Source organism: Biomphalaria glabrata, chromosome 12 (assembly GCF_947242115.1).
Source record: "Biomphalaria glabrata chromosome 12, xgBioGlab47.1, whole genome shotgun sequence".
Lineage (NCBI taxonomy): Eukaryota > Metazoa > Mollusca > Gastropoda > Planorbidae > Biomphalaria > Biomphalaria glabrata.
Genome location: NC_074722.1, coordinates 6494937 through 6509611, shown reverse-complemented (window position 1 = coordinate 6509611; position 14675 = coordinate 6494937). Strand labels below are relative to the sequence as shown.

Sequence of the window (14675 nt, the reverse complement as noted above, 5' to 3'; positions counted from 1 at the left end):
GATTTCGTGGGTCCAAGTTTGGGTAGGGATACGGATAATAAGTGAAAATTAAGATTTTGTATTAGAAAATAAATTCTTCTTTGCATTTTATTCATTCTTTATTACGTACAGAATTACTTTACGAGCCTTGCGTGTAGCGAAGTCATGCATAAAAAGTACATCATAAAAATTCTATTTCCTACATAGATCACGCTCAATAGCAAGAATTACCAAATGTTTCAATTTATCTACGAGAATTGTTGATCTCAAGTAATTCTTCATTAGTTTGAGGCGCGAGAAGCTTCTTTCACTAGATTCCACAATTGCGGGTATTGCATAATGCCGTTTTTTTTAATCGCGCGTAGTTTAGGCGTTTTCCATATTGAATGACACCCCAAAATTACAATTTTTGTGTATATATTTCAGGAGATTTGTATGAGTTTTCAAAAGATTTTAATAATTTCCGGATATTTCCAGGACTTTTTCGTATATTTTGCAATTTCAAAAGATTTCCAGGACCTCCTGTTAAATCGACAGGAGGCCGCGGGAAATCTGTTATAAGTTATAAAATGGTTCAATTTAATAATTTATACACCTTAAATTAGCGCGGGTCCTATAAAAGTGCGGGGCCCACTGCGGTCGCATAGGTTGCAGTGGCCTAAGCAGCAAAATAGCAGCGTATGCTACGCCGCCGGTTGACTAGTTATCAGTACTACACAGTAAAGGAAACAAATACTAATGATGTGTCATAAAATTCATTTATGTATCTTAATTAGTTCATAAATACCATCAAATTAAACAAAGAAATAGAACAAATAATAAAAAAATAAAATATATCTAGTATTGTGCACTGACCACTTGTTTGTTACTGCTTTATTATTATTGTTCTTTTGAAAATATAACACGTAAGTATTTACTATATATAACTAGAGGACAGTTTTAAGGGTTACCTTTCTTAGAATGATATCTTCTACAGTATGAATTACCTTTTGAATTTGTTACATGCTACAATATGTATTATATATATATTTTTTTAGATTTATGTTACGGTATATTTATAATACTAAAATACAATGATAAATATTTTTGTAGTTCAAACATTTAAATTTGTAGTTATCACATATACTACTCGGTGCTATGTTTTCTACACCACTACATTCCCCCCACTTGTCCACAATAGAGCTTGGACCAGAGCGCCCTGAGCTTGCTATAAGCATGAAAGATTCACTATATAAAACCATGTCCTCAAATTGAAACTATCCTGAGCTCTCATGACAACAAGCTGTGTACATTGTGAATCCCAAAAGTGTAAGCTGTTTGATTCGTTTCGTTTTCGCTCGAATAGTCCTTTAAAAAACTAGACAAGATTCTGCTACTACGCTCTTGCGCACGCTCCATTGGCTTCCCGTGAAAGCGAGAATCGATTACAAGGTGTATATATAACAATGAGATGCCCTTGTACCTTAGCGAACTGATTACTCCATATGTCCCTCAGAGAGCCCTGCGCTCAATGGACTCAACGCTTTTAGTAGTGCCACGTTTCTCCCTCAAAAGCTACGGTCTGCGTGCTTTTTCAGTTCACGGACCAAAGGTTTGGAACTCACTCCCCATTGATCTCAGACAGACAACATGCTACACCACTTTTAAGAAGAACATTAAGACCTATCTGTTTAAAACTTTTTTAGATTAACTGTCATTTTAGCTCTAGTGTTTTTGTTTGTAATGTTGTTACAGCGCCTTGAGCCTACATTTTGTTTGTTAACAGCGCTTTATAAATAAAATTATTATTATTATTATTATGTCCGTTTTTAAGTTAATGCTTTTATTAAATTTGAAGAAAGATTTAAAACAATTGAAACTCTTTGCACCTAACAGATCTTACCGACGGAGCTATTATGACCGGGGAGCGCTTGGACCAGTCAGAACCTCACTCTGCCATGGAAACGATCAGCTCCCACTCCTCCACGACCACAGCAGTCCTCCAGCTGGCCCCCACCCCTCAGATATCCCAAGAGACGATTGGAACCAGGACGTTCCGCGTGAACCAGGACAAAGACGGGGGCATCACTCTGCAAGCCAGCGCGGAGGACGAGAACCAGAACCGGGTCGTGACGGTGCGCACCCTCAAGCAGCGCACACCCAGCGACGCAGACGAGGAGCTCCGCGACAAGATCGTCCAGAAGAAGATGGTCTCCCCTGGCGGAACTGTCTTAGAGGAGAAGGCGGTGGTGCAGACCAAGAAGAAGTTGACCTCCAGGGGGTCAAACTACTACACCAGGAGCACCTACACGACGAGAACCAAAAGAGACAAACACGGACAGGAGACGGTCGAGCACAATGTCTCTGTAGAGACGGAGAACAAATCCGTGAGTCAAGGTCAGTCTTGGGGCAACAAGGTCGTGACCTCGGTGACCTTGGACGAAGGAGGTAACCCTGTGTTGTCGGAAAACGAGAACGACCGAAAGACTGACGCCAAATTGGCCATCACGAACAAAGCAGATGGAGCCGGGGAAGTCTCTGGGATAGCGCCCTCCTTGACAGCGGTTTCACCAACAGAAATGATCAAGGCCATAGCATCAGTCAAAGTTGAAGGTATGCATCTTTTAAAATTTTAATTATAGTCGATTCCATTTATCAAGCCTATTTAATACTAAATTACTGAAACCGTCTGGTATCAAACGACATATAGATCTATCTATGTGGTTTTGAATAGTTTTGGTGCCTTAAGGTATTTTCTTTTTATGTGACATATATCTATGTGGTTTTGAATAGTTTTTGATGCCTTAAGGTATTTTCTTTTTATGTGACATATATCTATGTGGTTTTGAATAGTTTTTGATGCCTTAAGGTATTTTCTTTTTATGTGACATATATCTATGTGGTTTTGAATAGTTTTTGATGCCTTAAGGTATTTTCTTTTTATGTGACATATATCTATGTGGTTTTGAATAGTTTTGATGCCATAAGGTATTTTCTTTTTATGCCAAGCTTATTTCAGCTCTGTCTGACTGTCTGGCACAATTTGTGCACAAGTTATTTCTTCCACAATCATGATCTGATCAAGTTGAAACTTTACACAATTATTTGTTGTACCTAGCAAAACATAAAACATTTTTTTAAAATTTGTTAGTTAATTATTGATAATGAATTATTTTAAGAGATTAAATAAGAGAAATAGAATGATTATAATCTTAGCTTTAAAACCCTTTTGCAAGTTGATGTCAGGGATTTCAAGTGGATGTCAAGTTGATGTAGACTTGATGTCAGTTAAAAATGATGTAGGCGTGATGTCAGAATGATGTCATATTGGTGTAGGCTTGATCTCATGTTGATATAGATATTAATTATTTTAAGAAATTAATTAAGAGGAATAGAAGTATTATAATCTTAGCTTTAAAACCCTTTTGCAAGTTGATGTCAGGGATTTCAAGTGGATGTCAAGTTGATGTAGACTTGATGTCAGTTAAAAATGATGTAGGCGTGATGTCAGAATGATGTCAAATTGGTGTAGGCTTGATCTCATGTTGATATAGACTTGATGTCAGGATGATATGTAGAGTTTATGTAAAGTCGATATTAAATTGATGTGGATTCGGTATTAAGTTGTAGTAGACTTGATGTCAAGTTGATGTAGACATGTTCTGAGGCTAATGTCAAGTTGATGTTGAGTTGATGTCTCTTCCATTGGGCAGCACTCGTTTTGGTTTGAAGAGACCTACAAAGATTTAATCCCAAGTCCTTTCGTCCCCACAGAACACAGCAAACAGCAGATGAGCTATTTCAGTTATAGGCCTGGCTTGAGTTTGTTTTGTACCTGTGTACCTACAGTATGTGTGTGTGTCTATTTGGTTGATTTAGTATTTAGTGATTCACTAGACGAGAATGGTGTTTGAGGTAGAGAGTGACGTCCACTGCCTTACGAGGATCAGTGAAGCATCCCCAACAGTCATTACTGGCCAATAAGATCAGCTCAGTGGGTTGTCCATTTGTTGTGGCTGAGTTTGTGTTTTGTTGCTAAATTTCGCACACAAGTGTTGTGGACTTGTATACCAAGGGACATAACCAGATTATTTACTTGTGGCTGCATCTGTCAAGGGACAGCACTCGTTTTTTGGTTCATAACATACCTGTACCTAGTTGTTGTTCTTTATGAATGTACCTTTGCGGCTTTTGTTATGATAATATGTGAACAAAAAATTCACCTCTTCAAGGATTTCGGAAAATAATAATTTCCAGATTAATATTAAGCATTGGATAATTATTTTCTTGTTCCAGTAACTATATGAGATGTGAAGTAAGGTGCTACAAGTTATTAAAATATTGGATCTTTACACAGGAACAACAAACACATACCGAAATACTGATTGAAACCAAAGACTTTCAAATAAATCTACTTGTGATTTATTAAGTTAAAGGCTACCATTGTATCATGTACTGAATAGTTATCAACACGCAGCTTTCATCTGACTAACAGATCTCATTTGGTTGTGAATCAAGCTCCAAACAACAGCCGCCCATTATTGTACAGTCTTAGACTTTTTACTCGAAGCTAACGAGACCTTCAGTCGTAAACTTTCCTTCAGATTAGTTGTATCTGCACATCGTATCTTCACAGCTACAGACAGTCTATAGGATTCTCCAGCTACAGACAGTCTATAGGATTCTCCAGCTATAGACAGTCTATAGGATTCTCCAGCTATAGACAGTCTATAGGATTCTCCAGCTATAGACAGTCTATAGGATTCTCCAGCTATAGACAGTCTATAGGATTCTCCAGCTATAGACAGTCTATAGGATTCTCCAGCTATAGACAGTCTATAGGATTCTCCAGCTACAGACAGTCGTGTATATCTATAGAGAGGATTCTCCATCCATGAAAAGTCTAGCGATGATTCTCCAGCTATAGAGAGTCGGATATTTCTCTAGCGATGATTGTTCAACTATGAACAGTCGGATATTTCTCTAGCGATGATTGTTCAGCTATGAACAGTCGGATATTTCTCTAGCGATGATTGTTCAACTATGAACAGTCGGATATTTCTCTAGCGATGATTGTTCAGCTATGAACAGTCGGATATTTCTTTAGCGATGATTGTTCAACTATGAACAGTCGGATATTTCTCTAGCGATGATTTTCCAGCTATAGACACTCCTCGGATATATCTCTAGCGACGATTCTACAGATATGAACAGTCGGATAAATCTCTAGCGATGATTCTCCAGCTATAGACAGTCGGATATATATCTCTAGCGATGATTCTCCAGCTATCAGCTATGGTCGAGACACAACTCTTTGTCAACTTCTGTTCCATCGACCTGGTTCCTGTCAGGAAGTCGCCACATCGCCGGACATGTTCCCAAATCACCTACATCTCATCCAAACGTTAGTACACAATAGTAGTCATCATAATGTGTACATCATCAGTACACAATAGTAGTCATCATAATGTGTACATCATCAGTACACAATAGTAGTCATCATAATGTGTACACTATCAATAGACATAGTAGTCATCATAATGTGTACATCATCTTCCCGCAAGGTCTAAAATGGGAACTTTACTCTTTTATTGTGTGTACACTAACAGTACAAAATAGTAGCCATCATTGTGCGTACACTATCAGTACACAATAGTAGCCATCATTGTGTATACACTATCAGTACACAAGAGTAGCCATCATCGTGCGTACACTATCAGTACACAATAGTAGCCATCATTGTGTGTACACTATCAGTACACAAGAGTAGCCATCATCGTGCGTACACTATCAGTACACAAGAGTAGCCATCATCGTGCGTGCACTATCAGTACACAATAGTAGCCATCATTGTGCGTACATTATAAGTACTCTCAATACTCAATAGTAGCCATCATTGTGCGTACAATATAAGTACTCTCAATACTCAATAGTAGCCATCATTGTGTATACACTATCAGTACTCAATACTCAGTAGTAGCCATCATTGTGTGTACACTATCAGTACACAATAGTAGCCATCATTGTGTGTACACTATCAGTACACAATAGTAGCCATCATTGTATGTACACTATCAGTACACAATAGTAGCCATCATTGTGTATACACTATCAGTACACAATAGTAGCCATCATTATGTGTACACTATCAGTACTCAATACTCAGTAGTAGCCATCATTGTGTGTACACTAAGAGTACTCAATAGTAGCCATCATTGTGTGTACACTATCACTACTCAATAGTAGCCATCATTGTGTGTAAACTATCAGTACACAATAGTAGCTAGCATTCTGTGTGTACACTATAGTAGTTAGTCCCAGCATATGGAACAAGAAATGTGCCTATATCATTGTGTCTTTCTGAGAATTCCTACTGATTTCTTAACCAATTGTTGTTGTTTTTCTCAAGATATATGACCTACTTAATCGTATCAAATATCATTGGTTCACCAACTAGTCTGGAATTGATGTACTTGAATCAGGGCCGGCCTTAGGCCGATTACTCCAAATTGGACCCTTCGCATGGCGAGGCGCCGCAATTTACATTAAGCATATCACTATTAGTCATAGCTCTAAGATGAAGTGCTTAAAAGGTTAACATATTTAGTGTATCGTATGATTGACGTAACTTTAATTAACCAACTAGCGCCTAGTTGTTTCCATTCATGTTGTATACTAAATATTAATATAAAGATTTTATTAATATTAATAGTTTTTATTGTAAAAAGAAAATTAAAAAGGGCCTCGCAAGCATCCATTAAACGAGGCCCCGCAATTCGTAGGGCCGGCCCTGACTTATTTAAAGTTTTCTCTATGATTTCTCAAGCAGTTCTAATCCTCTTCTTAATCAGGACCACCGGAAATAACGCAGCCTTTGACTGACGTCACATCTCTTGAAGGGAAACACGTCACCTTGTCTTGCGGCATTAGGTCCACGCAGACGACCCATGTCACGTGGTACAAGAATGACGTAGAGATCACCGAGGCTGACCTGTACGCGTGCCACTACGACGAGGAAGAGGGTCGAGCGACATTGAGAATCCCGGACGCAACCATATTTGACACGGCCAGCTACAGCGCCATCTGCCAGAATTCTTTGGGCGAAGCCAGGACTACCTGCTCAGTGGTCATTAAAAGTAAGTTCTAATAAACAAAAGAATGTACATGTTTTTACATGGCGGCGCGCAAGCTGAGTGGTAAAAACGCCTGGCTAGCGAACCGAAGGGGCCACACTTTGTCATCAGTGTATCTATAATCTATAACAATGAGATGCCCTTGTACCTTAGCGAACTGATCACTTCATATGTCCCTCAGAGAGCCCTACGCTCCATGGACTCAACGCTTCTAGTGGTGCCACGTTTCTCCCTCAAAAGCTACGGTCTGCGGCCTTTTCAGTGCACGGACCAAAGGTTTGGAACTCAATCCCCATTTTTCTCAGACAACATGCTTGGCTACATTCAAGAACTTTAAAACCTATCTGTTTAAAACTTTTTTTAGATTAGTTTGTCATTTTAGCGCTTGTGTTTGTAATGTTATCACAGCGCCTTGAGCCTATATTTTGATTGTTAATAGCGCTTTATAAATAAAATTATTATTATTATAATCTCGGTCAAGACAGGGATTACCGAACACTAACCCTAATGGGTATCTAGGGAACGTAAAAGTGGTTAGTCGTTGTTCTGGCCACATGTCACCCTCGTTTACAGTTGGCCATAGAAACGGATGACCTTTAGATCTTCTGTCCTATACATCACAAGATCTGGAAGGGGGACTTTTTTTTAAATTTTGTTTACGAGAGAGGCCTGGAGGTATCTCGGACTATCTTCTATAAAGAAAAACAAAACTATACAATCTAGATGTAGTCCAGATCTAGATCTCAATTTTTTTTAAAAAGCATAAGCAATTTTTGTTTAAATTTCTGTCATTATCATCATCTTTCCTTGGCGTTCTTCGTGGAACATACTGCCTATGTAACTAAAGCACACCACTCTCCATGGTCTCTTGCTAGTTTTTTAATGGCTTCCCAACTCTTTCCGGTCCTCTAGGCTTCCTCTAGTAAACATCGTCGCCATGTTCTTTTTGGTCTTCATCTACGTCTTGTGCCCTGTGAGTTCCACTCTAAGACCTGTCTAGCTCTGTTGTTGGTCTCTTTTCTAAAGGTGTGACCAATCCATCTCCACTTCCTCTGTCCACTTCCCACTATCTGGTGTTTTTTGTTTTTGCATACCAGTGTGTTTTGTTTGATACAATCTAGATGTTTCTAGTGCAGCACCTAATTTAAATAAAGCATAAAATAGATTAGGTGGACAACAAAATCCATAATACAACAAAAATAATTCTTATAATTGCTGTGCTAATAAAGTTTTTTTTTGGAATGTAGAGCATTTGAATTCCTGTTTTAAATTAGTTTTATGCCACTTTAGGGAGGAGGTATGAACGATGCTGTTGGTTTTGTGCACTCTTTCAATCTTTTTATCACGCTAATATCTCAAAACTAGAAGTGTTATTGAAAATCTGATGTCACTATCACTTGAATCCTGCTCGAAATAGGTATGAGGTAGTCTGAAATGGAACCAATTTTTTAAAAGTGTTAACGTTTTGTTCATGCACATAAACTATGTTTAAATCGTAAGTGATCAAAGTCTTCTATAGATCTATAAATCACTATAAATCAAGAGCTTCAGCTTTATTCTACATGTGATCATAGATCATCTCTTTAGATGTAACATCAACTTATAATCTCCAGAAATCATGCACCATTTGTTTTGTTAAAGCTAAGAATGCATATTATATGCACATATCAATAGACCATTTTTTAAAACAAAAAGTTTAAATTTTGAATATAATTAGCTTTTGTTGGTCAGAGGTGTACATTTTCATATTTCCAAAAAAAAAAATAATAAATAACTGGAAAGAGAAAACGAAGAACAGAATGATTCTCTTACAGTGTTATTAAGTAATATTTTAATCTGATGACGTAAAAGATCGTCTGCTACAGACAAACATTGCGCCTTATTAGCAGCCCTAGAAGTAGTTAGTGGCTATTCCTCACTTACATAGAAATAAGTTATACTGCATATATAAGAGAGAGAGAGAGAAAACGCAATGTGTATATTTGACTTCAATTGATAAGAGTGGGGGAGGGGAACCAGGGAGTAAATATAGACACAGATAACTGCTCTCTCACCACATTGCGTTACCGCATCAAACAATGTTTGCTCTGCTCAAGTGGCTGTCACATCATGGGTGAACTCTGACCCAGGAAAAAAAAAGTGGGTCAGAAATGTTGGACCAAATGTTCGTTCATTCCTCCTGCCCTCATCGGCCATGCCCTGATAGCTGTCTCTATCCATGAAAAACTTCTGCGGCTTTCAGGAAAGTTTCCTAAGACAACTTTAAAAAAAAAAAAAACTTTTTAACATCACTTGTTGGCTGCTTCGTTAATTATTTTCGCTATTCAAAATTTAAAACTTAGTGTTCTAGATAGAGAAATATTCATAATTAGCAACCGTAAGCTGTTTCTTTTTTTAACTAAAAAATTACACCATTTTAGAACACGTAGTGTGTAATATTTTGTAAGGGAGATTATTATTGTTTTGTATATTTTTACATTAGTTATGCATACAGTTTACCTATTTTCCCTATTAAAAAGAAAAAGAGTTATTAAAAATATTTATATTATTAAGAGCTGTTTTTCTGTTGTACTTGTTACAAATAATTTACAGCTAATTAGCAGAGGCGTTGCTAGAGTTCTAAAATTTTCCCGGGCCCCCACTTGCAGGGTCCTCCAAATGAGTGTTCGAAATTGCTTTTTTACATTAAATATTACGCACAATGCAGGAGCCCCTAAAGAGGTCAACCCCCCCCCCCCCGAGCCTCCAAATGATGGCGAATTCCTAGCTACGGCACTGCTAGGGAGTCTGGGGAGTGCCACAAGCTTCCCTTGTGGGTCGAGGTCAAGCCTTATCCCATATTCGGAGCTGCAGAAATGCATTCTCATGGGGTCTAGAGAGGGGGGGGGGGGAAAGGGGAACGACCCACAATGTAAGAGATATATTCTGAGACAAAACGGTTAGTATAGTTAAGTAGCCTACATAGTTAAGTAGCCTACATAGTTAAGTAGTCAACATAGTTAAGTAGCCTACATAGTTAAATAGTCAACATAGTTAAGTAGCCTACATAGTTAAGTAGCCTACATAGTTAAGTAGCCTACATAGTTAAGTAGCCTACATAATTAAGTAGCCTACATAGTTAAGTAGTCAACATAGTTAAGTAGCCTACATAGTTAAGTAGTCAACATAGTTAAGTAGCCTACATAGTTAAGTAGCCTACATAATTAAGTAGCCAACATAGTTAAGTAGCCTACATAGTTAAGTAGCCTACATAGTTAAGTAGCCAACATAGTTAAGTAGCCAACATAGTTAAGTAGCCTACATAGTTAAGTAGCCTACATAGTTAAGTAGCCAACATAGTTAAGTAGCCAACATAGTTAAGTAGCCTACATAGTTAAGTAGCCTACATAGTTAAGTAGCCTACATAGTTAAGTAGCCAACATAGTTAAGTAGCCTACATAGTTAAGTAGCCAACATAGTTAAGTAGCCTACATAGTTAAGTAGCCTACATAGTTAAGTAGCCTACATAATTAAGTAGCCAACATAGTTAAGTAGCCTACATAGTTAAGTAGCCTACATAGTTAAGTAGCCAACATAGTTAAGTAGCCAACATAGTTAAGTAGCCTACATAATTAAGTAGCCAACATAGTTAAGTAGCCTACATAGTTAAGTAGCCTACATAGTTAAGTAGCCTACATAGTTAAGTAGCCTACATAGTTAAGTAGCCTACATAGTTAAGTAGCCAACATAGTTAAGTAGCCTACATAATTAAGTAGCCAACATAGTTAAGTAGCCTACATAGTTAAGTAGCCTACATAGTTAAGTAGCCTACATAGTTAAGTAGCCTACATAGTTAAGTAGCCAACATAGTTAAGTAGCCTACATAATTAAGTAGCCAACATAGTTAAGTAGCCTACATAGTTAAGTAGCCTACATAGTTAAGTAGCCTACATAGTTAAGTAGCCTACATAATTAAGTAGCCAACATAGTTAAGTAGCCTACATAGTTAAGTAGCCTACATAGTTAAGTAGCCAACATAGTTAAGTAGCCAACATAGTTAAGTAGCCTACATAGTTAAGTAGCCTACAATATAGAATCTTTCACCCTACTTTTATTTCACTTGGAAAGTACTCTTACTGATCATTGCCATACAGAAGCCTAAAGCCATATATACGTTACCTGTCCAGGGCCCGATTTAAGTGTGTAGAGGACCCGGGTTAAAACAAATTTTGGAGGCCCCCTAAACAGTAATAAAAACACTAATATCTAAAAGCATGCCATATTTTAGAAGAAAGAGAGTGATTGTATAGTAATTTTTTTTATTTTTTATTTGTAATATGCATATTCTAGTAACCAAAAAGTTACATTTTTAGGCTTTACGATATATATTATATCCGGATTATAATAAAAGAATACACATATGCGAACAGTGTTGTAAACGGTAATGTTTAAAGTATTGTTTGGTAAAATTGCGAAGAAGACTCCATACCAGTACAGGAACCCCTGGGCTGAATCCTCGACTGCCCCGCACCTGTCACGTGTGTCTTTATGAGGCTGAGACTGCACAGTGGCCTGTAGTTTACTTAATTGGCAATTCAGTAAGGGAATGGTACGTGTACATTCTCACTAACTCGCCAAACTAACTCGTTTGTGGCTGCTCGAGACGCCAATTTTAATGTTTAACCTGCCATCAAATTTGTTTAAGAATTTTTTTGAATGGCCCGTCAAGATGAAATGGACAAACGTACCGCAGTGCTTTGTATCTTGCGGGAATGACACTGTTTATTGCTTAAGAAGGGACATACATGATGTAGGCCCTACATTCAATTTGATAAAGACTTGCCAAAAGTGAATGTTTTTTTAAAATAGAGAAATAATCCTCTTCGGGAAGGATACCGTTTCACCTTAGGGTCTACATGCGGGCGAATCAATGCCTGGCATTGTAATAGATTTTACTTTCCTCAACTTGCACGTATTGACACAGGGCTTACAGTTAAATTCATTGCACTAATATAAACACAGACGCGGTAACTCCGGTAGTGCCGATTTTAACATTGAGTTGCTTCCCCTAGCTTCAAACTGATGTTGACATTTCCAAATTCAGAATAATTGTCTCTACTTTTGTAATTGAACGACTACAACGAAAACTAGTTATATGATTTATATGCACACACACAAACACTTTAATAATGAACCAAAAATATATGTATATTATATCCACTTTCATATGCAGTAGCCATGTGCAATTGCGGAAATAGGGATCTGGGGGTTAGGGGGAGGCCCTGCATTTTGACATTCGACATCATGAGGTAATGTACTTAATAAATATATGTCTAAATTCCGATTTGGTACAATATATAAGTAAAATTAACATAAAATAATCATTAAGACTCATTTAATGAATAATATTGATGACATAATGCTTAAAGGGAAACTCCGAAGGTTTTTCAAATTTGAGTTATTGACATATTCTATGGTATTTTGTTTTTAGGTTAGGCATACGTCACTTCCCTCAACAATACTGAAAGGGAAACTAGATTTGACCAATTGTATCGCTTCATTCTTACAGTAGCTGTTAGGTTGTAAGTCTTAGTGACGGCCTAGTCAAGCGCTATGGTACAGTTATATATAGATAGATAGATTTAAAAGCATTAGGACAACCAACTCGAGAAAAAAACTAACATTTTCATCTAAGCCCCTCCCTGTCCCAAGAAGTAAATAGATCGCAGGTCTGACTGATTCGAGGTGTGGTGGGGTCGCGGCAGAGTGGGAGATTGTAAAAAGGGGTCACCGTGCTTAAAAGTTTGAAAACCGCTGATCTAGATCCATGCTGTCTAGTATCATGGACTCTACGTGAATAGCAAGATGACATGGAAGTGTCATAATATTCATTGTAAAAAATAAGACATTCATTCTGGCTCCAGGGGGGGGGGACTTTCGAATTCGGAGCCCCCTCCCCCTTTTCCTCAGCCCTAGCTACGCCACTGGTCATGCGTCAACTACTCATGCATAAGTCTTTTTTTTTTTTTTTTCATTAAAAGATTGCTGGATAATTTTAGGCCTTATTTTTTTAAAAACAGGAAGGTATGAAAAAGTACCAGCCATCGCAAAGGGCCTTTCTGACTTGTCAGTCGGCGAGGGTCACTCTGTCCACCTGGTTTGCTCTATCCTTGATGCTGCCAGCACAGCGTGGTTCAAGAATGGGAAGTTGCTCGTTCCATCTGTCGATGTCCAGCAGGTGTATGATGGGAAGGAGGCTAGCCTTAACTTCAATGAGGTGCTCCTAGAGGATGCTGGTTGCTACGAGTGTGTTGCAACAAATGATTGTGGGGAATCTAGCACTTCTTGTACCCTGGTAGTCACTTGTAAGTAAAACCTGTATAATTATTTACATACCCAGCTAAGCTAGTTAAATGTTTAACAGTATAGATGTTAAATGCTAAGCTAATTATATATCCAGTTAATTATAATCTTAGTATTAATTTAAGAAATTAAAGTAAGCATCATATTTCCAGGTAATATAATTAAGGTTTACATATGGTTATAGAAAAAATCCTCTGTAGATTTATATTGTTTAAATTTTACCTTTACCACTCCCTTAGTCTGTTGCATCATTGGGGCACTGTGAAAGTTTTGTTGACCGTCTTTCTCCATTCCTCTCTGTCTTTTGACTTATTTGGAATCTCTTTCAATGGCAGGCCCGTCTATTCTTGTATGTTATCCTCCAATTGGTACTTAAGTTTCTATTTCAGAACTTGCAATCTAGGGGAAATGATGTAAAGGTCATCTGTTTCTATGGTCCACGGTTAACGAGGGAGTCATGTGGCCAGCTGTCTTTTCTTTTTCCAAAGTAATGTCAGGTACCCATTAGAGTTAGGTAGACTCAGAGGTACCATTGAGATCCCAAAATAAAAAATCCCAGTCTCACCAGTTTTCAAACCCAGGACTCCTCTGTTCAAAAACAAATGGCTTTATGACTCAGCCTCAGTGCCTCCAATGTTGACACTTAACAACCAAACAAAATGACCATTTTTTTTACAAAGCTTATATCAACTCACTCTGTCTGTCTATCTGTCTGGTAAAACAAAATTGCGAACATGTTATTTCTCCAACACCCATTCTGGGATCAAGTTGAAACTTCACACAATTATTTATTGGCATAGACAAGACATTAATCAAATTAAAAAAGTAACCAAATAGACAATTTATTCCTTCTAATTCATTATTTTGTTTATTACCAACAAGGGAAACTAGTACAAGTAATCACAGATATGGCTAAATGTGTTATTTTTTTCCCCTTAAATAAGCGTTGACACTATTTCTCCTTCATGAATTCTCCAATCAGGTTGATACTTCAAACAATTATTTACTGTACCTAACAAAACATGAATCACTAAACAAAAATAATGAATTAGTGAATTAATTATTGGTAATTAATTATTTTGTTTGATATTAAATAAGGGAAATAGCTTGCACATTATTGATAGATATAGTTTTAAGGGCAGAGTTCTTCCCCTTTTTTTTTAAAAAAAAAAGATTTTTTTTTTATTTTGCTTGTTTGTATTTTACTAAATAAATGTGTTGAATATAATGTCTACAGATAAT

General features: G+C 37.3%; 1 protein-coding gene across 5 annotated transcripts in view; it reads left to right on the top strand.

The window, feature by feature from the left end:
- LOC106051420 (uncharacterized) overlaps positions 1-14675 on the top strand; it is a 187175-nt gene that overhangs the window by 103060 nt on the left and 69440 nt on the right. For all 5 annotated transcript variants that reach the window (XM_056007179.1, XM_056007178.1, XM_056007177.1 and 2 more), the window contains 3 exons: positions 1855-2571; positions 6810-7094; positions 13151-13435. In XM_056007179.1, coding sequence (XP_055863154.1) covers positions 1855-2571; positions 6810-7094; positions 13151-13435 — 1287 coding nt within the window. The remainder of the gene's footprint in view (positions 1-1854; positions 2572-6809; positions 7095-13150; positions 13436-14675) is intronic.